The sequence below is a fragment of the Jaculus jaculus genome, chromosome 2 (assembly GCF_020740685.1).
Source record: "Jaculus jaculus isolate mJacJac1 chromosome 2, mJacJac1.mat.Y.cur, whole genome shotgun sequence".
Taxonomy (NCBI): Eukaryota; Metazoa; Chordata; class Mammalia; order Rodentia; family Dipodidae; genus Jaculus; species Jaculus jaculus.
The window spans coordinates 164,757,118-164,781,380 of NC_059103.1; the positions used below are offsets into that span (position 1 = coordinate 164,757,118).

A 24,263-nucleotide genomic window follows, 5' to 3' on the forward strand; every position below is an offset into this window, starting at 1 on the left:
TTTCTTTAAAAATTCTTAATAAATTGTTAGAATCCTGCCTTTAGCAGTTATACAAAGTGAATTCTATGAAAAAAAAAACACAAGTAAATATAATGCATTATAGGGTAAACTCGGAGAATTCTGGTAGACCTCTCCATTTGTTAAGTATGTAATTAATGACTTCAAACATAAGACAACACCCACAATTTTTGCTTAGGGAGGTTATTTGGGGGGACATTATTTTGATTTTAATATTTATAGAATAAAAGCTGTCCAGGGTGAAACGGGAAAATTTATTAATAATTAGTGACCAACTTTTATGACACAGTATTCTGCTAGGTTCTTCTGAACTGTCATAATGATGCTATCATGAAGTTATAATTGTCTCTGCTTTCCACATGAGAAAATGAATGTTCACAGATGTAACTTAAGTATGAAACTTGTCAATAAAAATTTAGAGCTTGCTGCCACATTTGTCTTTTGCCCCAAATGCCACTTGTCCACTGAGGACTAAACAAGGTGGCCATATTCCATTATTATTAGTGTGTGTGTGTGTGTGTGTGTGTGTGTGTGTGTAAAATTACAGTTGGGCCGGGCGTGGTGGCACATACCTTTAATCCCAGCACTCAGGAGGCAGAGGTAGAAGGATCGCCATGAGTTCAAGGCCACCCTGAGACTACATAGTGAATTCCAGGTCAGCCTGAGCTAGAGCGAGACCCTACCTCAAACAAACAAACAAAAAAATTAGAGCTGGGTTTGGCGGGACATGCTTGTAATTTCAGCATTTGGAATTGGGAGGAAGGTGGAGGCAAAAGGGTCAGCTTAAGGTCATCCTCAGCTACACGGTGAGTTTCAGGCCAGCCTGTATTATATGAGACTCAGTCTCATAAAAGCATAAATAAATGAATAAATAAATAAATAAATAAATAAATAAATAAATAAATAGGTAGTTTAGGAAACTGCTACCAAGTTCTAATTCCAAACCAGGATATTCTTACCATACTCCAAACTACCTTATATTCATTAAATATCCAGATAGAACAACAATACACAGTCATTTAAAAACATCTAACTTGCATTTTATTCAGCTATGAAGAAAAATAAAATTAAGAAATTTACATGAAATGGATAGAACTTGAAGAGATTATATATCCTAAGTGAGGTAACCCAGTACTAGAAAGAATCATGTTCTTTCTCATATGCAGATCCTAATTTTTAATGTTGGTATATAAGCAAATAAGGGGATGTGACAGTGAATATAAATTATGATTCAAGATAGATCACAAGGGCTGGACAGATGGCTTAGCAGTTAAGGCACTTGCCAACAAAGGACCCGGGTTCAATTCCCTAGTACCCACCTAAAGCCAGATACACAAGGTGGAACATGCATCTGGAGTTCATGTGCAGTGGCTAGGTGCCCCACTGTGAGCCCATTCTCTCTCTCTCTCTCTCTCTCACACACACACACACACACATACACACACACACACACACACACACACACCATATATATATATAGGAAAAGATTAGTGGTGAAAAGAATAGTGATATAAAAAAAAGTAAAGATAATAATGTATCAGAGTTGTGTAGAGAGTAAATAAACTAAGGAACTCAAGTGTCTGGCAGATACTGGGTGCTTAGTAACTATTAGCTAATATTATATTATTAAAATCAAAATGTGATTTTCTCTGGCTAGAACGTATACAATTATTTCTCTTTTGTTTCTTTGTTTTTGCTTGTATGTATAATGTTGTATGAGGGCCCATGTATATGGCCATACAGTGGCCAGAGCAGAATGTCAGGTATTCCCCTCCATCTCTCTTCCATTGGTTCTTGTTTGAGCAGAAGTCTCTTACTGGTCCTGGAGCTTAGTGGGGTTCTTTTTGTTTTGTTTTGCTTTTCTTTTTATTTTTAGTGAGCTCCAGTAATTCCCAGGTCTCTGCTCCCATGTGGGACTGGGTTTACAGATGCCTATGGCTATATCCAGATATATAACATGGGTCCTGAAGATTCAAATAAGGGCAGTGTCAGTCCCCCTTAGGACTCCATGCTTGGGCAGGAAGTGTACTTAGCCACTGAACCATCTCTCCAGCCCTCAGTTTTTTGAGACAGGACCTTGCTTACTCTGTAGACTACTAGATTAGAATTCACAGCAATCTTCCTCCCTCAGCCTCTCACATACTGGCATTACTGGTGTGAGCTACCATGCCATCTTTGTGTGTGTGTGTCCTTGTGAGATTTTCAAATTTTATGCAACAATCATGTATAACTTTCATAATAAGAAAAACTATTTAATGATAAATTTTATAGTTGATAGTATCAAAGAAAAACAACTGACTATTATGAGAAAAAAGGAAAGAAGGCAAAGTACTAGACAAGGTCTCAATAGGCATGGGGCCCAAGCTTTTACCAGGCAGTGCTTCCAAGCCTTTCATCCTTAGATGATCTCTAGGTATTTATTGCAAAACCAAGTAGAAGACTAGATTAGCTCTATGGCAGAACCATAGTATGTTGGAGGGCTGCAATTTTTAAAATAGCCACAATATGCAGTCCTGGGGATTAGCACGATGTTTTCTTGGATTCACAAACCATAGAGCCCTTCTCTCCTGCCTGACAGAGCTTCTTTACTACTTACCTTTATAGAATTGTACAAAAGGCAGGGGTGATTACACAGTTTTTTCAGAGCTCCAATACATATTAGATGGGTACTGTTTTCCACTAATCCTTGAAGACAGAATTTGACCACTTGAGAATTCAATAGCTTTCGATACAGTTCAATCTGTAGTGCTCTTGGTCGGCAGAAGACTACATTTTCAATTTTAGGTGGGAGATACTTATTTATGACTTCCTGGGTTCTTCTAAGGATAAAAAGTCCAGTGAGGCAAGTGAGTTCAGCTGCTCTTTTCTCTCCTAATTCTTTTTCTTCCTATAAAAAAATTAGCAGACTTAAAAGTGTCATAGACAAAGATACCTACAGTTAGAATTAAAATTAGGGCTAGGGATATGGCTCAGAAGTTAAAAGCACTTGTCCTTTAAGCATGAGGGCCTCTTGATCCAGGGACCACCAAATTGTACTCCCCAGATCCCATATAAAAACTGAGCATGGCCACAGTCTGTAATTCCAGTTTACAGGGGAGAGGGTGGGGAACAGAGATTGAGAGAATTGCTGGTGCTTGGTGACAGCAGCTCCGGGCTGAGGGGAGAGATCCCATCTCAAGGAAAGAAATATGCAAATGAGCAATAAGAGAAGAACACCCAATATTCTCCTCTGGCCTCTGCACACATATACACATGTGCATGGGGCACAGCATCTGTAGACAAACACCTTTTCATACACACATGCATATACCACCCATTACATACACACATACAAAATTAGCAAGAACTATTTTATAATGCTAAACTATTTAATAGTTGGTTCCATCAAGTTATTGATTTGTTTGTTTGTTTGTTTGTTTGTTGAGTCAGGGTCTCACCATGTAGCTCAGCTAGCCTAGAACTCACTATGCATCCCAGGATGGTTTCAAACTTCCCAATCTTCCTTCTTCTACCTACATAGTTCTAGGATTACAGCATGTGCCACTATAGTCAGCCACATGAGACTTAAAACAAGCAAAAACAGAAAAAAATAGAAGACAAGTATGGGGGCAGAAAAGCCACAGTAGTGTTGGGGCTGTAGTTCAATGGCAGAGTGCCTGCCTATGTGCAAGAGCCCAGGATTCAATTCCCATCATTGGAGAAGAAAAAAGAAAATCCTAAACATAATCTTTTCAAATGTTTAGCATAAGTATTTAATTAAATGAAACCATAATTATCTTACCATTGCTTATTTGATTACTGATAGCTTTCTGAAAATAAGGGTTTTGATAATATATTTATTAGAGAGAGAGAGAAAAAATGGGCACACCAGGACTTCTAGCTACTTCAAACAAACTCCAGAAGCATGTGCCACCATGTGCATCTGGCTTACTTAGGTTCTGGAGAGTCGAATGTGGGTTCTTAGGTTTCACAGGCAAGTGCATTAACTACTAAGCCATCTCTCCAGCTCCAAAATAAGCTTTTATAGGAATAGTCTTAAAATTATCAGCAAAGACTAATAGAAACAATTCTTGCAAGCAACTACTTTGACAAGTATTGATCCTAAAACTAATCCTACAGGAAATAATTGGCACAAATGCCAGGCAGGAGTAGTGAGCACACCTTTAATCATAGCACTTGGGAAGCTGAGGTAGGAGGATCACCATGAGTTCAAGAGCAGCTAGGGCTATACAGTGAGTTCCAGGTCAGCCTGGGCTAAAGTGAGACCCACACCTCAAAAAAAAAAAAAAAACTGGAGAGATGGCTTAGCGGTTAAGACACTTGCCTGCAAAGCCAAAGAACCCAGGTTTGATTCCCCAGGACCTATGAAAGCCAGATACACAAGATAGCACATGCATCTAGAGTTCATTTGCAGTGGCTGGAGGCCCTGGCATGATCATTCTTTCTCCCTCTCTATCTGCCTCTGTCTCTCTCAAATGAATAAATAAAACTAAAAGATATAAAAAGTTTAAAAAAAAAAAACTGGCAGAAGATACTACTGACTCTTTCAAAACCATTACACCTTGTTCATTAAACAAATGGAATAGAGTATCAATGAAATTTATGCTCAAATTCTCTATATAGAATCTTTTCACCTGACAAAACTTTACAGGGAAACTTAAAATAAATCCCTTATTAAAAAATTTATTTATTTATTTGAGAGAGAAAGAGACAAATAGAGAGAGATTGAACATGCCAAGACCATCAGCCACTACAAACAAAATCCAAATGAATGTGCCACCTTGTGCATCTGTCTTACGTGGGTCCTGGGGAATTGAACATGGATCCTTTGGATTTGCAGGCAAGTGTCTTAACCACTGAGCCATCTCTCTAGTCCTAAGTCCTTTATTTATACATTTACTCCTATATAAGAAAATTCTCTAAGGCACTTGCCAGCAAAGCCAAAGGAACCCAATTCCACAGTACCCATATAAAGTCAGATACATAAGATAATGCATGCATCTGGAGTTTATTTGCAGTGGCTAGAGGTCCTGGCATGCCCATTCTTTCCTTCTCTCTCTCTCTCTCTCTCTCTCAAATAAATAAACAAAATATTTTTAAAGAAGAAAATTCCGGGCTGGAGAGATGGCTTAGTGGTTAAGCGCTTGCCTATGAAGCCTAAGGACCCCGGTTTGAGGCTTGATTGCCCAGGACCCACTTTAGCCAGATGCACAAGGGGGCGCTCGCATCTGGAGTTCATTTGCAGTGGCTGGAAGCCCTGGCGCGCCCATTCTCTATCTGCCTCTCTCTCTCTCTCTCTCTCTCTCTCTGTCACTCTCAAATAAATAAATAAAAATGAACCAAAAAGTATTTAAAAAAAGAAAGAAAATTCCCCTATTATTTTAAATAAATGTTTAATTTTCATTACAAAAAAAAAAGATCCCTTGAAAAAAAGATAAAAACTATAGTTCTATAGAAACATAAGACATCTAACATCTGGGCTAAAGAGATGATTTAGTGATTAAGACGCTTGCCTGTGAAGCCTAGGACCCAGGCTCGATTCCTCAGAACCCATGTAAGCCAGATGCACATGGTGGTCCATTCATCTGGAGTTCTTTCGCAGTGGCTCGAGGCCCTGCTGCACCCATTCTCTCTCCCTCTAATAATAAATAAGAATATTTTTTAATTTATTTATGCACCACTTTGTGCATCTGGTTTTTAATTTATTTTTCTTTAAGAGCGACAGAAAGAGAGAAAGAGAGAGAGAGAATGGGGGCGCCAGGGCCTCAAGCCATTGCTAACAAACTCCAGACACATGTGTCCCCTTGTGCATCTGGCTTACGTGGGTCCTGGGGAATTAAATCTCAAACCAGGGTCCTTAGGCTTCACAGGTAAGCACTTAACCACTAAGCCATCTTTCCAGCCTGTAAAAATATCTTTTAAAAAGAGTCTAAAATGAGTGGATGGAGAGATGTCTCAGTGGTGAAGACACTTGTTTACATAGCCTGACAGCCTGGGTTCAATTCCCCAGTACCCACATAAAGACAGACACAAAGTCTCAAAATAAAAAAGCCAGTCATGGTGGTGCATACCTTTAATCCCAGGCTGAGGTAGGAGAATTGCTATGACATCAAGACCACCCTACAACTACATAGTAACTTCCAGATCAGCCTGGGCTAGAGTTAGAACCTACCTCAAAAAAAAAAAAAAAAAAAAAAAAAAGACCCTGGTACACCCATTCTAATAAATAAATAAATAAAAATGTTTTTAAAAATCTAAACTTTGGGTTGGAGAGATGGCTTAGTGGCTAAAACAGTTTCCTGAGAAGCCTAAGGACCCAGGTTCAATTTCCCAAGACCTATGTAGGCCAGATATACAAGGTGGTGCATATGTCTGGAGTTTGCAGCAGCTACAGGCCCTGGTATGCCCATTCTCTCCCTCTCTTTCTCACACTCTCTTTCTCTCTCAAATAAATAAATAAAATAAAATAAAATCTGAAATTAGGGCTGGAGGGATGGCTTAGTGGTTAAGGCATTTGCCTGCAAAACCAAAGGACCCAGGTTCGATTTCCCAGGACCCATGTTAGCCAGATGCACAAGAGGGCAAACACATCTGGAGTTCGTTTGCAGTGGCTGGAGGCCCTGGCGCACCCATATTCTTTCTCTCTCTCTCTCTCTCTCTCTCTCTCCTCCCCTTTCTCTGTCAAATAAATAAGTAATAATAAAATATATATTTTTTAAAATCTGAAATTAATTTAAATCAATAAGAAACTGCCACTGTTGTCAAAACTTTTATGTATGCTGTTAAATCTTGTTTCTCTGTGTATGTATATATATACATGTATTCAAATATATTCACTGACACATTTTTATTTATAGCAAAAGCAGGCCCTCACACTGTAAGGTTTCATGCAAACAAGGACCAATCATTTTGGCTCAACAATGTATTTCTCCAGTGTCTACTGTGTAGCCACTGGGCCATTTTCAGTACTTACTATATCGATCATAATAGATCAATGAGTGAATATTTTATTTTAAAATAATAGATCATGAACATTTACCCTACTTTTTGTTTGAGAATGTATGTATTTTTATAAGCCATTTTTAAATTTTTTATTTGTTTGTTTGTTTATTTTAGAGAGATAATGGCCTGCCAGGGCCTCTAGCCATTGCAAACAAACTCCAGATACATATACCACCATGTGCATCTGGCTTACATGGGTTCTGGGCAGTCAAACCTAGGTCCTTGGCTTCATAGGCACGTATTTTAACTGTTAAGCCATCACTCCAGCCCATAAGCCATTATTTTGTACTGCTCTTGGGTTTTGTAAAATGCTCAACTAATTATGCGTTAACAAATTATCATGTTTTATTTAATCCTGAAAAAGAACAACTTTTTCCATACTTTAATTTCTCTGAAATAGGATTTGGAGGCTGGGGATGCAGCTCAGTTGGTAGAGTGCTTGCCTAGCTGCAGAAACCCTGAGTTCTTTCCCCAACACCACATAAACCAGCCCACATGGTGGCATGTCTGTAATGACAGCACTCAGAAGGTGGGAGCAAGAGAGGCAGAGGCAGGAGCATCAGGTCTTCCTTGGCTACACAGCCCCACTTTGAGGCCAGCCTGAGATATATACAACCCTCCCTCCAAAAGAGAAAAGAAAAGAAAAGAAAAGAAAAGAGAAGAGAAGAGAAGAGAAGAGAAGAGAAGAGAAGAGAAGAGAAGAGAAGAGAAGAGAAGAGAAGAGAAGAGAAAAGAAAAGAAAAGAAAAGAAAAGAAAAGAAAAGAAAAGAAAAGAAAAGAAAAGAAAGAAAGAAACAGAAAGAAAGAGAGGGAGGGAGGGAGAGAGAGGGAGGGAGGGAGGGAGAGAGAGGGAGGGAGGGAGGGAGGGAGGGAGGGAGGGAGGGAGGAAGGAAGGAAGGAAGGAAGGAAGGAAGGAAGGAAGGAAGGAAGGAAGGAAGGAGAGAGAGAGAAAGGAAGGAAGGAAGGAAGGAAGGAAGGAAGGAAGGAAGGAAGGAAGGAAGGAAGGAAGGAAGGAAGGAAGGAAAGAGGAGAAAATATAGTGTATATATAACACACATATACATATATGGACCATCTTCATAAAGTTTCTTATCAACTTTAGTGTTTTCAATTTATTTTGGGGGGGGGGTTTCAAGGTAGGGTCTCACTGTAGCCCAGGCTGACCTGGAATTTACTATGTAGTATCAGGGTGGCCTCAAACTCACTGCCATCTTCCTACCTCTGCCTCCCAAGTGTTAAAATTAAAGGTGTGCACCACCATGCTTGGCTGTTTTCAATTTTTTTATTTTTACAGCAAAATCTTTGAACAAATCTACTACTATTTCGCTATAATAAATTATTGAGAGGTGGGGCTGGGAAGACAGCTGAATGTATAAGAGCACTTGCCACACACACATGAAGACCTGAGTTCTATTCCCAGTACCCATGTAAAAAACAAGTGTGGCCACACATGCCTCTAAGTTCAGTCTTGAGGTGGAATGAAGATAAGAAATATGGGGGATGGAGAGATGGCTTAGTGGTTAAGCGCTTGCCTGTGAAGCCTAAAGACAACAGTTCAAGGCTCGATTCCCCACAACCCATGTTAGCCAGATGCACAAGGGGGCACACACATCTAGAGTTCATTTGCAGTGGCTGGAGGCCCTGGCACACCCATTCTCTCTATATATCTGCCTCTTTCTCTCTCTCTGTCACTCTAAAATAAATAAATAAAAATAAACAACAAAAAAAGATAAGAAACATGCTGGTCAGCCAGTCTGACAAAAAACAAAAACAAACAAACAAAAAAAAAACAGTTCCAGGTTCAATGAGAGACTTTATCACTTCAATCTCAAGGAAACAAAATGGAAATGACAGGGGAAGACAACTAACTTTCCTCTGGCCTTCACATGTGTGTGCAGAGGGCACCTGCATTTGCATGCACATGTCATACATTATACACACAAAAAAGTTTTATGTTTAAAAAAATAAGGATAATTCTTTACAGATCATAAAGATATATACTTTTAAGATTTCTGATATGCACTGCTAAACCATCCTCAGGATGTATGAATTGACATTTCAACAAGCAGAAGATGGTACTCTCATCTTCCCTTGCCATTATGATGTAAAGCCAACCAATGTAACTATAAGAAGTTGGGCTGGAGAGATGGCTTAGCAGGTAAGCACTTGCCTGCGAAGCCTAAGGACCCCAGTTCAAGGCTCGATTCCCCAGGACCCACGTAAGCCAGATACAAAAGTGCACGCATCTGGAGTTCGTCTGCAGTGGCTAGAGGCCCTGGCGTGCCCATTATTTTCTCTCTCTCTGTCGCTCTCAAATGAATAAATTTTTTTAAAAAAAGAAAAATGCAAGTTACTTCATGATTATGTTGGAAAACTTACAATGTTTACTGTTGTTTATCATCTTTGTGAAGTGATCATCTATGGATTTTAGGTCAGTCATGCAGTTATTTTCTAAAATAAAAAATACACCCAAGTGTGGTACACATGCCTTTAATCCCAGTAACTGGGAGGGAAAGGTAGGAGGATTACCATGAATTTGAGGTCACCCTGAGACTACATAGCGAATTTTAGGTCAGCCTGGGCTAGATAATCTAGCAAGATCCTACCTCAAAAAAACAACAAAATTAATAATATTATATAATAGATATATACACACACACACACACACACACATATACATATACACATACACACATGCATACATACATAAAATGATTAACACTTATGGAGGAAAATTCACTCATTAAATTTGCTCTAAGTTAGTATCAAGGCTATGGGTGATTTTCCCAAACAGGCTGAAATAAATGATACCTTTGATGAAGAAGGTTCTCTGGACACAATGATGGGTTCTTCATATATTTTCCTGTAAGATGACAAAGAACCTAGAATTCCTGGATTAATAAAGTTGACTAATGCAAAAAATTCTTGTAGGTCATTTTGAACTGGAGTTCCTGAGGAGAGATAAAGGTGATGAAATCATCATTTGTTTTCTAATTACATGTCTTTGTAGAAAGTTGTGTCTTCTTCCCTAAGGGCAGTAAGTAAAGTAATTCCCTAAAGGTGAGAAATCAAAGCTTAGTACATTAATCATCACATACATTTTCATGTCTGGTTTTCACAAAGTGCAGGCTCTGGAGCCTAACTGCTTAGGTTATAATCCTACCTACATTACTTCCTTCCAGAGGAACTCTGAGCAAATTCTCTAAACTAGTTTATTATCTATAAAATGGGGACAATAAGAATAACTCCTTCAGGGCTGGGAAGATTGCTCAAAGTTTAATAAGATCTTTGCTTAAAAAGCCTGATGGCCCAGGTTTGATTTCCCAGTACCCACATAAGCCAAATACGCAAAGTGGCACATGTATCTGTAGTTAATTTGCAGTGGCAAGAATCCCTGACATGTCCATTCCTTTCTCTCTTTCTTCCTTTCTTTGTTCCTTTCTTTACCTCTTTCTTTTTTTTCTTTTTCTCCCTTTCTCCATTCTTTCTCCCTCTCTCTCTCCTTGCAAATAAGTAAAGAAAATATAAAAAAGAGGAACTCCCTCGTTTACGAGGACCAAAGTGGTTAATCCATATAATATACCAAAGTATTAGAATTCTAGTCTTTAGAACTATGAGAAAATAAGTCATGTAGATTAAGTTTTCCATTTCCTAAATTACTTTTTCCTCTAAAAACACTATTTTATTCATGATATATCAGCTGATCTATTCTCAGGTTTCCACATCAATATTGCTACAAATGTCTATTGGTCATCTACTAAATTTTGGGCACAAAAATAATTATGACATTTGATACTGGTCATTTTTATCTTTTTCATATGTAAGTGACTAAATTCAAATAATTTAAAAGCCACTTAATATTTCAGGGTCATACTATGTATCCCAGGTTGTCCTTGAATTTCCTGCCTCATATTCCTGATGTATGGTGAATGAAGGAGTATACCACCACTCTTGGACCAAAATATATGCTTTGGCTGAAGAAACAGCTCAGTGGATGAAGTGTTTGTTGTGTAAACATGAGAACTTGAGTTTGAATCTCCAGACCCCATGTAAAAGCCAGAAGCAGTGGCAGGCTTCTGCAATCCCAGCACACTTATGGTGGAAATAGTAGAAAATTTCATAAGCTCAGGGGCTAACTATCCTAGAGAATGGAGTATAAAGTACAAGAGACCCTGCCTTAAATGAGGTGGAAGGTGAGGGCCAACACGTGAAAGTTGTCCTATAACCCCTGCAGGTCTCAATGCATAGCCCTGGTTGGACTACAAGTCACTACCAGACCAAGCTAGTCTTAAACCATGATCCTCCTGCCTCTGCTTCCAAGTGTTGGGATTGCAAGCATGTACCAGTATGCCTGAATAAAATATATTTTTAAAAGATACTTGTAAAAATCATCTCTAGTGGGCTGGAAAGATGACTCAGTAGTTAAGGCACTGGCCTGTAAAACCTAATGGCCTGGATTTAATTCCCCAGTACCCACATAAAGCCAGATGCACAAAGTGGTACATGCATCTGAAGTTCATCTGCAGTGGCTAAAGCAGCCCTAGTGCACTGCTTATAAATAAAAATATTTTCAAATATCATCTCTAGTAATAGTACAGTCATGAATTGAAAGTCACATAACTGGAATGTATAAAAATAAATTCCCACCTCACTTAGCAATTTGCTAAGAACAGAAGAAGAGGGGCTATCCTTCTCTCTTGCTTTGGGATAAACTTCTACCTGAGAGATGAATTCCTTCTCATGTTAATCTCAGAGAAGAGTCCTGGCACACACAAGGAAACACAAAGGACAAAATCACACAAGAGAGCATCCTATAGTAAGAACAGTCGTGCCCTCTCCATTCCTTCTGTTAGGTTGGAGATGGTAAGGAAATGGGACCTTCAGTAGCAAATAGAGGGGCTATAAATATAAGGAGTTAATACAATTCTCTTCCTTCTGCAAGAATAGCAAATCTGAAGGGTGATGAAAGACTATGCTGAGGAAAGATACGCTGAGGCAGACCTGACTCTAGGTTACTACAAAGGAGTGGTAGAAGGGGATTCTTGTATTAACACATGGTTGACCCACCTTTCCAGACAGTTTGAGCCAGACCCTTCAGCCAGCATTAAGCCATGCACATGCAGCACAGACATAGCTGGTATTTATATTAAATGCTTAGCACATGTCAGATAATCCCAAGAACTTTACACTGATAACTCCTTTGACCTTCATAACAATACTATGAAGTCCCAGGCATCACATCCCTATTTCACAGATACAAAAACTGAGGTACTGAGAAATTAAATAACTTGCCCAAAGTTGTACAGCTTAACATCAGGCTCACAAACCAAACACAGCCAAACAAGCCCCATCACCTATATTCTTTATTATTTATTTATTTTATTTATTTAAAGAAGAGAGAGAAAGAATGGGCATGCTAGGGCCTCTAGCCAATGCAAAGGAACTCCAGACACATTTGCTACCAAGTGCATCTAGCTTTTGTGGGTACTGGGAACTCAAACCTGGGTCCTTAAGCTTTGCAGGCAAGTGCCTTAACCACTAAGCCATCTCTCTCCAGCCCTATATTCTTTATTATGATACCACTGGGTGCATTCCTCCCAAACTCAAAAATAAGGCTGAAGAAAACTACCCAAGGACTTAAAAGATTCAAGATCCTATCAAGCCTCAACCCAGATATAGTTGTCTGAACTTCATCTAACACCACCAGTTCTTTGTATATCAAGCATCCGATTACAAATGATAAAGGTTCATTAGGCAAAAATTCTAGCACATCTCCTCCAAAATGACTACTTACCCGTTAGAATTATTCTTTTCTCACAGGAGAGACTAACGAGGGCTGTAGTTGTCTTAATGGCACTGTTCTTCAACCGATGCCCCTCATCACAGATTAAAAGATCAAATTTTATTGTCTTAATTTGATCTAGGGAACGAAGTAACATTTCATAACTGATGATAAGAACAGTATAAAATGTAGCTTTGATGAATTCCTCTACCTTGTGGTCCTGAGGGGGAGAAATATAATATTTAACAAACCATGAACAGAATTGATATGAAATCAAATTTTTTTGTTTGTTTGTTTTTTTCGAGGTAGGGTCTCACTCTGGCTCAGGCTGACCTGGAATTCACTATGTAGTCTCAGGGTGGCCTCGAACTCACGGCGATCCTCCTACCTCTGCCTCCTGAGTGCTGGGATTAAAGGCGTGCGCCATGAAATCAAATTTAAGCAGTGTACTTTTGCTGCACTAGACATATTAAGTGTTTTGGTCCTCTTGGACTATATTAACAAAATACCATACATTGGGTGGCTTGGACAAGAAGACATATATTTCTTACAGTTCTGGAGGCCAACAAGCCTAAGATCAGGGTGCCAACAAAGGTGGGCCCAGTCACTCTCCTAGCTAACACTATTTGTTTCTGACTCCACTTTGTTTCCTTTCCTTACTTCTGAAATCTTCTGAGTCTTTTCTCTCCTACAATGCCTTACATTCCAGGAACGACAGGCCTGAATGATGGACATCTTAAGGCAAAGGACCAAAACTACCCAAGCAATAGAACCTCATTAATATCAACAAGGCTCCACCCAGTTGATCCTGAGATAATGGCCTGAAGTAACATTAACCCTATCATAGCCAGAACAAGAGGACCTGGACTGATATGATGGAAGTTCCCAACTCTTGTTGGTGCTTGTCTTTGCTACATAACACTGAGATTGCTGAAATCATAGATTTTAGGTCATTATACCTCTGGTTCTCCCCCAGTATGGTCACACTGCAAATAAAGCTCCTTGTTTACCTTCACCAGAACTCAGCCCTTTGATAGGCTTTCTGGGCTAGATGGCTGAACCTAATTCATTGGGAAATACAGAGTTCCCCGGCTTTTGTTCTAATTCTAGTGACACCAACAAAGTAGATGAGGGCCTCTTCCTTCTTGCTATATCCTCCCCCAGTGGGCAAGGGAAGCACTAATGTCTTGTCCTTTATGACGACAGGGACTGATCCCATCACAAGGCACCATTCTTGTCATCTCATCTAATCCTAATTATCTCCCCAAAGCCCTATTGCCAAAAATCACTGCAAGTATCTGACAAACTAATGATGGTTGACTTTCAATTTTTTATTTTATCATGGTGCAAAAAGAAACTCATAAAACTATCTGTTTTCAATATGCAATAAACTACTTGAGACATTCAATGTTTTTATTAAAAAATAACTTTTATAGGGCCAGGAGAAGCGACACATGCCTTTAATCCCAGAACTTGGGAGAGAGAGGTAGGAGGCTTGCTGTGAATTCAAGGCCACCCTGAGACTACACAGTGAATTTAGCCTGAGCTAAAGTGAGACCCTACCTCGAGAAACAAACAGTAACAATAAAATAAAAGTTTTGTATACCGATTTTGTCCAGTCAGGCTTACGTAATATTACGTAATATTTATATATATATATATACATATATTGTATGTAATATTACATACATATTTAATGTAAAGTGGACTGAGCTATGATGTTGAATACACTACATAGATGCATACTTGGGGCAGGACGGGGGTGATCTCACTATATAGCTTGGGCTGGTCTCAAATTCTGGGTTCACCTGTCTCATCTCAGTCTCACAAGTGTAATGATATAGGCATGGGCCCAGCTGCATGTTCAACTCATAATGTTTCATAACCCCCACTGCAAGTCACTAAGCACTTGCTTACTGACAGTTAAGCTTCAACATGTTAATTTGAGAGAAACCCAAATATTCATCCCATAACAACTCAAAACCAAACTGTAAGCCAAGACTCCACTTTTGTGGAAAGGGACCAAGGAATACTGAGAATGAAGTCAGGAAAATACATCATAAAGTTAATAACTGAACAGCTAACTATAAAAATTATTTTAGCCAGGTGTGGTGGTACACGCCTTTAATCTCAGCACTTGGGAGGCAGAGGTAGGAGGACTGCCAAGAGTTCGAGGCCATCCTGAATTCCAGGTCAGCCTGGGCTAGTGTGAGACTCTACCTCAAAAAAATAAAAAAATAAAAAATTTTAAGAATGACTAAGGCTAACGTTTTAAAAAGGTTCTTACCTGATCAACAGTAAATATTTTGATTCTTTCACTTCCCAGCCATTTTTGAAATTCTTTCCTCCAATTCTTCACCAAGCTTCCAGGTGTGACAATAAGTGTCTTCTTTATTACTGGCTTGCCTCCATAGGGGCCCTGACACTGTAGCGTCCAGATGAGGGAAATACACTGCAATGTTTTCCCTAAGCCCATTTCATCGGCAAGAATAGCTCCACATCTGCCAGTTGTTCTGTTAGAAATGATTGTATTTTAAGCCCCTGGTCATCAAGAGTCAAAAAATCCTCTCTTTAGTGATGACAAAGAAGACTCATCTAGTGTCTCATTTGTCTGATTTTCAACATGTCATATTTTGAAATTTTGACAATTAAATCCATTACATTGCTAACCAAATCACCAAAACATAAATTAGAAACCTGACTATAAATCACTTTTACTATTATATTAATGCAAACATTATCTATGTTATATTAATAACATAGTATTACATATATGGCTAAAAAAAAAAAAAGAAAGTAATCATGATGCTTGAGAGATGCTGATCTATAAGACGCCTAAGCTCCTAGGAGAAGTATCCCTGACTACCCACCTTCTGTCTTCATAGATTAACAGAGACAAAGTCTAGAAATGATTCCCAATTTTATATATACATTTGGATAACTTAGCTATGGTTCTCATCACTAAAATTTGAACAATTTTTATCAGTTCAAGTATTACATATTAAAACAACTTAAAATATATTATAATTTTATATTATTTATTTATATATTTATTTGAGAGACAGATAGAGAGAGAGAAAGAGAATGAGTGCACCAGGGCCTCTTGCCACTGTAAAGGAACTCCAGATGCATGTGCTATCTTATGCATCTGGCTTACTTGGGTACTAGATAATCAAACCTGGGTCCTTAGGCTTCATACACAAGCGCCTTAACCCCTAAGCCACCTCTCCAGCCCTATATTGTCATTTTAGTCAAAAAGATTACTGAGCTGAAATTTCTTAGGATAAATCTATTTTAGAATACAAATTTGTCACTGTCTGTCAGACAATGACATCCACAACCAAAAAAGCTTAGTAAAAGTCTGTTATCCTACAAACTAGGTAAATTAATACAACTTAAAATTAAATCATTAGGAATATTATTCAGATCATACATTTTATACCATTTTCTATTTTTTTAAATATTTTTTGTTCATTATTTATTTATTTATTTGAGAGTGACAGACACAGAGAGAAAGACAGATAGAGGGAGAGAGAGAGAATGGGCAAGCCAGGGCGTCCAGCCACTGCAAACGAACTCCAGACGCATGCGCCCCCTTGTGCATCTGGCTAACGTGGGACCTGGGGAGCCGAACCTCGAACCAGGTTCCTTAGGCTTCACAGGCAAGCGCTTAACCGCTAAGCCATCTCTCCAGCCCCCATTTTCTATTTTTAAAGCCCTTAGATAGCTATATGATATATATTAAAAGTTACAAGCCAGGCGTGGTGGCACATACCTTTAATCTCAGCACTTGGGAGGCAGAGGTAGGAGGATTACCATGAGTTTGAGGCCACCCTGAAAGTACATAGTGAATTTCAGGTCAGCCTGGGCTAGAGTGAGACCCTACCTAGAAAAAAAAAATAAGTTACAAAGTCCAAGACTGGCAGAGTGAACATGCCTTTAGTCCTAGCACTTGGGAGGCAATGGTAGAAAGATTGCCATGAGTTCGAAACCAGGTTGGAGCTACAAAGTAAGTGCCAGGTCAGCCTGGGTTAGAGTAAGACCCTCCCTCAAAAACCACTAAAAAAAAAAAAGGTTATAAAGTCCAAAATAATTAATGATATTAACAAAGATGTGAGTATAGGTTATTAGTTAATTTTATTTCTTATTAGTAGAATAAGAATGAATAAGCAATTTTAAGCATGTTTTAATTTCAAAATATAGTAAAAAAAAGTTCTAAACATGAGTGACATCCACTAATTATCATTATATTGGCCAATGCAAACAGCAAAGTGAAATATGTATAATGAACGACAGAGCACAGAGGAAATAGAAATCTGTCTTTTCATGATAGGAGGAAAGGAAATAAGAAAGCTTTATGTAGGTTTTTAAAAGGTAAACAGGAATTTAGTATACTAACTGGACAGTTAAATATCCTTGGAGCTTGAACTGAATTCCAAAAGAAGAAACACAGAGAGTAAACAGCTCAGAACACTAATCCTAGAACTTGGGAAACAGAGACAGGAGGACTACCACAAGGTTGAGGCCAGTGTAGGCTACAACCTGAGTTCCGGGCCAGCTTGGGCTATGGAAACGTTAGTTCACAAAAGAGATATGAAGCTGGCAAGGAAGGCAGAAGACAAAAGATGTGGAGACAGGGATAATTCTCCAGAGCGCTTAAGCTGTCTCTTGTAGATCAGCACATCTCAAATACCAATCTTTCAAGATTATCATCGCTTTTTTTTCCCCTTGGTTTTTTGAGGTAGGGTTCACTCTAGCTCAGGCTGACCTGGAATTCACTATGCAGTCTCAGGGTGGCCTTGAACTCACAGTGATCCTTCTACCTCTGCCTCCAAAGTGCTGGGATTAAAAGAGTGCACCATCATGCCCAGCTTATCATCACAAATTTTTGCCATACATATATGTTATTATGTAAATCGATGTACTTAAACTTATGTGAAAAGAAAACTAGAAAGTTTTTGGCTTAAGTTCTAACTTGTAAATATAAAATTTCAGTATGCTATTTTTAGGACCTAAAGATTATTAAAATTTAAAAAGACAGACATGGCAGTGCACAATTGTAATCCTAGCAGTCAGGAAGGTGAGACAGAATTGTGCAAATCCAGCCTGGGATGCAATGCAAGACAGTGTCAAAATAAACACCAAAAGAAGAAGAAAAATCTTGTCAATATGTCATCTCCTAATGCCCCTACATACCATGAGTGAACTCCAGATCACAAATGAGCACACTACTTAAATTCTGACACTCAGTCAAGGAAGGTCATGTTCAGAATTACTTGTCAGTATATACAAGTTGGTAGCTACAAATAGATTGCCTTAGAGGATATTTTAATACATTTAAGTTAGAAGCCATTACTATAGGACAAATAAAATACAATGTTTTTAATTATATAAATTACTAGGACCATAATGGTGGATGATAGAAAAGACAAAGAATCAAATGATATTTAGGAATTAAAGTTCAGAGAGCTTAGCAGTTAAGGCGTTGGCCTGCAAACCCAAAGGACCTGGGTTTGATTCCCCAGGACCCATGTTTACCAGATGCACAAGGGGACGCATGCATCTGGAGTTCGTATGCAGTGGCTAGAGGCCCTGGGATGCCCATTCTCTCTCTCCCTCTCTACCTCTTCCTCTCTCTCTCTCTCAAACAAATAAATAAAAATAAAGTTTAAAAATAAATAAATAAAGTTCAGGTTTGATTAGAGTCAGAAGGTAAAAGAATAAATCAAAGATGATTCTTAAGCCAACTGAGATAAGCGCTTCCAAAAGAAAAATAAGATTTGGGGGAGAACAAGTCTAGTTAAAAGTTTTTGGGTGGGGCTAGAGAGATGGCTCAGCAGTTAAGGTACTTGCCTGAAAAGGCTAACAACCCAGGGTTCAAGTCCCCAGTACTCACATAAAGCCAAATGCACAAAATGGTGCATGTATGTGGAGTTCATTTGTAGCAGCTAAAGGCCCTGGTGTACCCATTCTCTCTCTTTCTCTTTCTCAATCTCTCTCTCTCTCTCTCTCTCTTTCTCTCCTTGCAAATCAATAAGTATTTTTCAAAAGTTTTTTCTCTGAAGCAAGGTCTCACTCTAGCCCAAACTGACTGACCTGGAACTCACAGTAATCCTCCTACCTCAGCTGTTCAAGTGCTAGGATTAATGGTGTGAGCCATCACTTTCCGCTCAATTTTTGTTTAAGTTGATCAGGATATCTAATACATGGCATCTATCAGGAATCAAATCAGGAGTAAACGCACACACTTATCATTCACCTTTCCTACCAACTAAAACTCATGATATACTCTTGAGACTCACTCTGCCAAACTTTTCTTAGAAAACCATTATGTTATAGGCTAAAAAAAAAATGATTAATTTCTTACCTCATTCCCATTACACATTCATAAAGGAATATGATTCCTTCTTTCTGGTGCTGTCGAAGGTGATGCACAAGGTGAGGATCTACCACTACATCCATAAGAGGGAAACAGTTCTTATTGAAAATCCACTGGTGGTTCTTGTCTGGCCGTGGCATTACAAGGGAATCTTAAAAGAATAAAAAAGGTAGTAAACAAATGTAATATCACATTTTTAGCAGCTACATTGTCTTATCTTCACTATTCCTAAGAACTGTTTGTCATAAGTTAGGTGTGGTGACACATCCATGCACCTGCACCTCCATCTGAAAGCAGAGGCAAGAGGATAGGGAGCTAGAAACCAGCCTGGGCTACACAGTAACACAAAAGAGGAGAAGGGAAAGAAGTAAGAAGAGGAGAGAAAAATGGAGAGGGGAAGGAGGCAGCATAATTTGGAAAGTCTCATGCCTTGCCATTGTCAGGATTTCATGCAAAAAAAATATCAAGAAAAACTTTACAAACTTCATTTGCTGCAAAGTGGCTCCAAGCTGATAAATTTCTTTTTGTCTATAAGGAATTCAGTAAGCAGTGACATTCAACAGTTCAGTATTCAGAGCAAAAATATGTATATTTAATTTATTTATTTGAGAGAGAAAGAAAGAGAAAGAGCGAGAGAGAGACAGAATGGGTGTACCAGGGCCTCTAGCCACTGCAAACGAACTCCAGACACATGCACCACCTTGTGCATCTGGATTTACGTGGGTACTGGGGAATCAAACCTAAGTCCTTAGGCTTTGCAGGCAAGTACCCTAAACTCTGAGGCATCTCTCCAGCCCTAAATATAATATTTTGAAGAAATGGGGTCCACTATATTAAATAGTCATTCAGTGTATGGAAACAGAGTCACTAGAAAGTGAGCTTGATTCTGTTTACCATTAGCAATTACTCAGACCAGTTCTGAGAGTAAGAAGAATAAGGTCCAAACAGCCTTACACAGAGTGCAAAATCAGTGTATGATGGAAACCAATTGACAGAGAGGAAGACTAGAAACCTCTGTTCCATCAAAATAGAAAGAAATGAACTCATTGATACCTTTAGTAGGGACTAGTTTCTTAGGACATGGTCACAGAAGAGATAGTACAAAAGACTGGCTCAAACCCTGGACGGAGATGAGTAAAGTCAAAAGGGTGTGGGGCTCAAATGGCAGTTAGTAATCCCCCGGCATTTAATGATGGGTTCACCAGGGACGCCTGGTAGCATGAAGGAACTCAGGTCTTCTTGAGGACACTGCACATTAGGAGGGATGCCTCCTTCCATACTGATGTTCTCTCTGTAGAAAATGCAGTTCCTTTGGGCTTTCTGCTACAGTGCATCCTCAAGAATTGGAATACGTTTGATCCTAAAGAAAGAGTCTTCCAGGTAAGATGGCAGCATAGTAGCCATGGCAGAGCAATGAGAATAAGAGCAAAACATACTCTTCTACCAAAAAGTGAAAGTATATAAGGAACTATCAAAAACAGCAGATTAGCAGGAGAGACCCAAAGCTTCTAGGAAGCAAGAAACCAGCCAGAATCCCACTGAGGCCCTGCCCCTGATCCACATGCTATCCATCTGCCTGGTCCAGCACAGAGCTGAAGGAGGAGAAGCCAAGTGAAGGGATTTTCCACTCACATCAGTCTCCTCACAAAGTCAAGAAACCCAAAGGGGAAAACAGCAGAGAACCAGCTGAGCAGCTGTTGAAGAAGAACACAAATGGGACCATCTGAGCAGCTCTGGTATAACTCCAAGCATCCTGCACAGCCTCCCATCCCTCACCCCCAGGCTGCACAGCATCTCGGACAGCTGATCAGAGCACCAGATCCAGTGACCCAAGCAACCTGAGTCCACAGCGCAACAGACAAGAGATCAGGGTGGGCACACAGCATTGGTGAAATTGGAAGCTATCCCAAAAGGTCCTACTTTCACAAGGTACCTAGGCCTGCATTGGAAGTGCTAATCTCACCTTCCATGTCAGGGCAAGTTATGTGTTAGATTTGATTGATGTATTCTTAGTTGGTTTTTACCATTCTCAAGTAAGCTATATTTTGGTGTTGACTACTGTTGCCTTTGAAATTTCCTGATTTATAAGGCCTTTGTTTTCTTCTTCTGTGATTACTGGGGGCAGGATCTCACTTGACTCCACGCTGACCTGGAACCCATTCCAGACCAGAAATCTCAGCCTCCTTGTTGACAGAATTAAGGGTATGGAGCAAAACATACCCTTAGGGAATTTGGCTTTATTAGATTATCTGTTTGTTTTAATTCCCACTCTTCCATAAATACTCTGTGCTGTTTTTGATTGAATGTATATATTGCTCAGTTGAATTTTAGAATTTGCTAATAATTTGCCCTACCCAGTCTACTAGAATACTAGCATAGCAGGCAAACTAACCACCCTTCTTTTTTTGTTTGTTTGTTTGTTTTTGCAAGAAGGTGTCTCACTCTAGACCAGGCTGACCTGGAATTCACTATGTAGTCTCAGCATGGCTTCGAACTCATGGCGATCCTCCTACCTCCCTCTTCCTCCTAAATGCCTGACTTAAACACCACATTTCTATTGTTACTCTGGGAGTAATATAACACCAACACCTGGCACCTTAAACTCCTATCCTGAAGATATATAAAGTCAGATTTACATGGCTAAGAATACTGCAGATTAGAAAACTCAAACATCAAATTAACTCAAGATGCAAAAATCTTTACATTATAATACAAGAAACACAAAAAAAAATTCAAGACAATACAATTCCATCAAAAATTATAAATCCATCAGAAATGACCTCCAATGAGAGTGATTTAGAAGAAATGTTTGACAAAGATTTAAAAAAAAAAAAGAATATCTCTATGCTCAAGGAAACCAAAGAAGATACCAAAGGAATCCAAGAGGAAAACAAACTCCTGTAGGAATCCCAAGAGAACACAGGAAACCAACATAATGAAATAAGGAGGTCAATATAAGACATAAGTAAGGAAATAGAAATAATGAAAAAATACCAGTCAGAAATACTAGAAATGTGAAACAGAGTAATTCAAACAGAAAACTCTGCAGAACATCTCACTAGTAGAATGGATCAAGGAGAGGGCAGAATGTCTAAACTAGAAGACCAGGTAGCAGATCTAACACAGGCCAACAAAAAGAAAGACAAACTAATAGGAAGGCATGAAGGAGAATTTCCAGACATTCATAACCCTATGAAGAGATCAAACATAAGAATTCAGCATGGGGCTGGAGAGATGGCTTAGCGGTTAAATGCTTGCCTGTGAAGCCTAAGAACCCCGGTTCGAGGCTCGGTTACCCAGGACCCACATTCGCCAGATGCCCAAGGGGGCACATGTGTCTGGAGTTCGTTTGCAGTGGCTGGAAGCCCTGGCGTGCCCGTTCTCTCTCTCACTCTTTCTCTGCCTCTTTCTCTGTCTGTTACTTTCAAATAAATAAATAAACATAAAACAAAACAAAACAAAAAAAAAAGAATTCAGGATGTAGTAGAAGGAAAAGAATATCACTGCAAAGGCATAGCAGGTATTTTCAACAGAATCATAGAAGAAAACTTCCCCCAAGTAGGGAAAGTGATGCCAATCAGATACAGGAAGCCTTCAGAATGCCAAACAGACAAAATCAGGAAAGAACCTCTCAGAGCCACATTGTAATTAAACTACACAATACACAAACCAAAGAAAGTATATTGAAAGCCAGTAAAGAGAAAAATCACGTCACAAACATCTTCTACAAAGCCAGCATCACCCTGATACCAAAACCAGATAAAGACAGAGAAAAAAAAAATTACAGGCCAATCTCCCTCATAAATATAGATGCAAAAATTCTAAACAAAATACTGGCAAACAAAATACAAGAATATATCAAAACTATCATTCACCCCAACAAACATAAAGGAGATACAAATTGGAAAGGAGGAGATCAAGTTAACATTATTTGTAGATGATAACTATACATTAAGGATGCTAAAGACTCTACCAGCAAACTGTTAGAGATGATAAACACTTTTAGCAATGTAGCAGAATGCAAAATAAACACACAGAAGTCAGTAGCCTTCCTATATAATAGCAACAAACATACTAAGGATGAAATCAGGTAATCTCTCCCATTCACAACTGCCAAATAAATAAATAAAGTACCTTGGAATAAACCTAACCAAGTAAGCAAAGGATCTATACAATGAAAACTTTAAGTCACTCAAGACAGAAATTGCAGAAGACACTAAGAAATGGCAAGATATCTCTTGCTCTTGGATTGGAAGAATTAATATTATGAACATGTCAATCTGAACAAAAGCAATCTACACATTTAATACAATCCCCATCAAAATTGTAATGGCATTCTTCGTGAAAATAGAAAAAAAATTCCTAAAACTCATTTGGTAGCACAAAAACCCTCAAAAAGTCAAAATAATTTTAAGCAACAAAAATAAGGCTGGTGGTATCACCATACCCGATTTTAAGATATAGCACAAAGCCATATAAACAAAAACACCATGACACTGGCACAAAGACAGACATGTAGATCAATGGAACAGAAGAGAAGACACAGCTGTAAATCCAGGCTGCTATAGCCATTTGATTTTCGACCAAAATGCCTAAAACATGCACTGGAGAAAAGACAGCCCCTTTAACAAATGGTTCTGGAAAAAGTGGATATCTATATGTAGAAGAATGAAAATAGATCCTTATCTCTCTCCATGTACAAGAATCAAGTCCAAATGGATCAAAGACCTTAATATCGTACCTGAAACACTGAAATTTCTAGAGGAAAAAATAAGGGAACGCTTCAACATAATGCCATAGGCAATGACTTTCCAAATATAAGCCCAGTTGTTCAGGAAATAAAACCACTAATCAACCATTGGGACCTCATGGAATTACAAAGCTTTTGTACAGCAAAGGAAACTGAATAGAGCAAAGAGGCAACCTACAGAATGGGAGAAAATCTTTGCCAGCTATACATCTAACAGAGGATTAATACCCAGAATATACAAAGATCTCAAAAAACAGAATAATAAGAAATCAAACAACCCAGTCAAAAAGTGGGCTATGAAGTTGGGTGTGGTGACACACACCTTTAACCCA

The 24,263-nt window shown here is 38.8% G+C and overlaps 1 protein-coding gene across 4 annotated transcripts in view; it reads right to left on the minus strand.

The window, feature by feature from the left end:
- Rad54b (RAD54 homolog B) overlaps positions 1–24,263 on the minus strand; it is a 140,234-nt gene that overhangs the window by 19,869 nt on the left and 96,102 nt on the right. For all 4 annotated transcript variants that reach the window (XM_045144691.1, XM_045144692.1, XM_045144693.1 and 1 more), the window contains exons 6-10: positions 19,170–19,332; positions 15,090–15,315; positions 12,815–13,022; positions 9,832–9,971; positions 2,615–2,905 (exon numbers count right to left, since the gene is read on the minus strand). In XM_045144691.1, the coding sequence (XP_045000626.1) occupies positions 2,615–2,905; positions 9,832–9,971; positions 12,815–13,022; positions 15,090–15,315; positions 19,170–19,332 (1,028 nt within the window). The remainder of the gene's footprint in view (positions 1–2,614; positions 2,906–9,831; positions 9,972–12,814; positions 13,023–15,089; positions 15,316–19,169; positions 19,333–24,263) is intronic.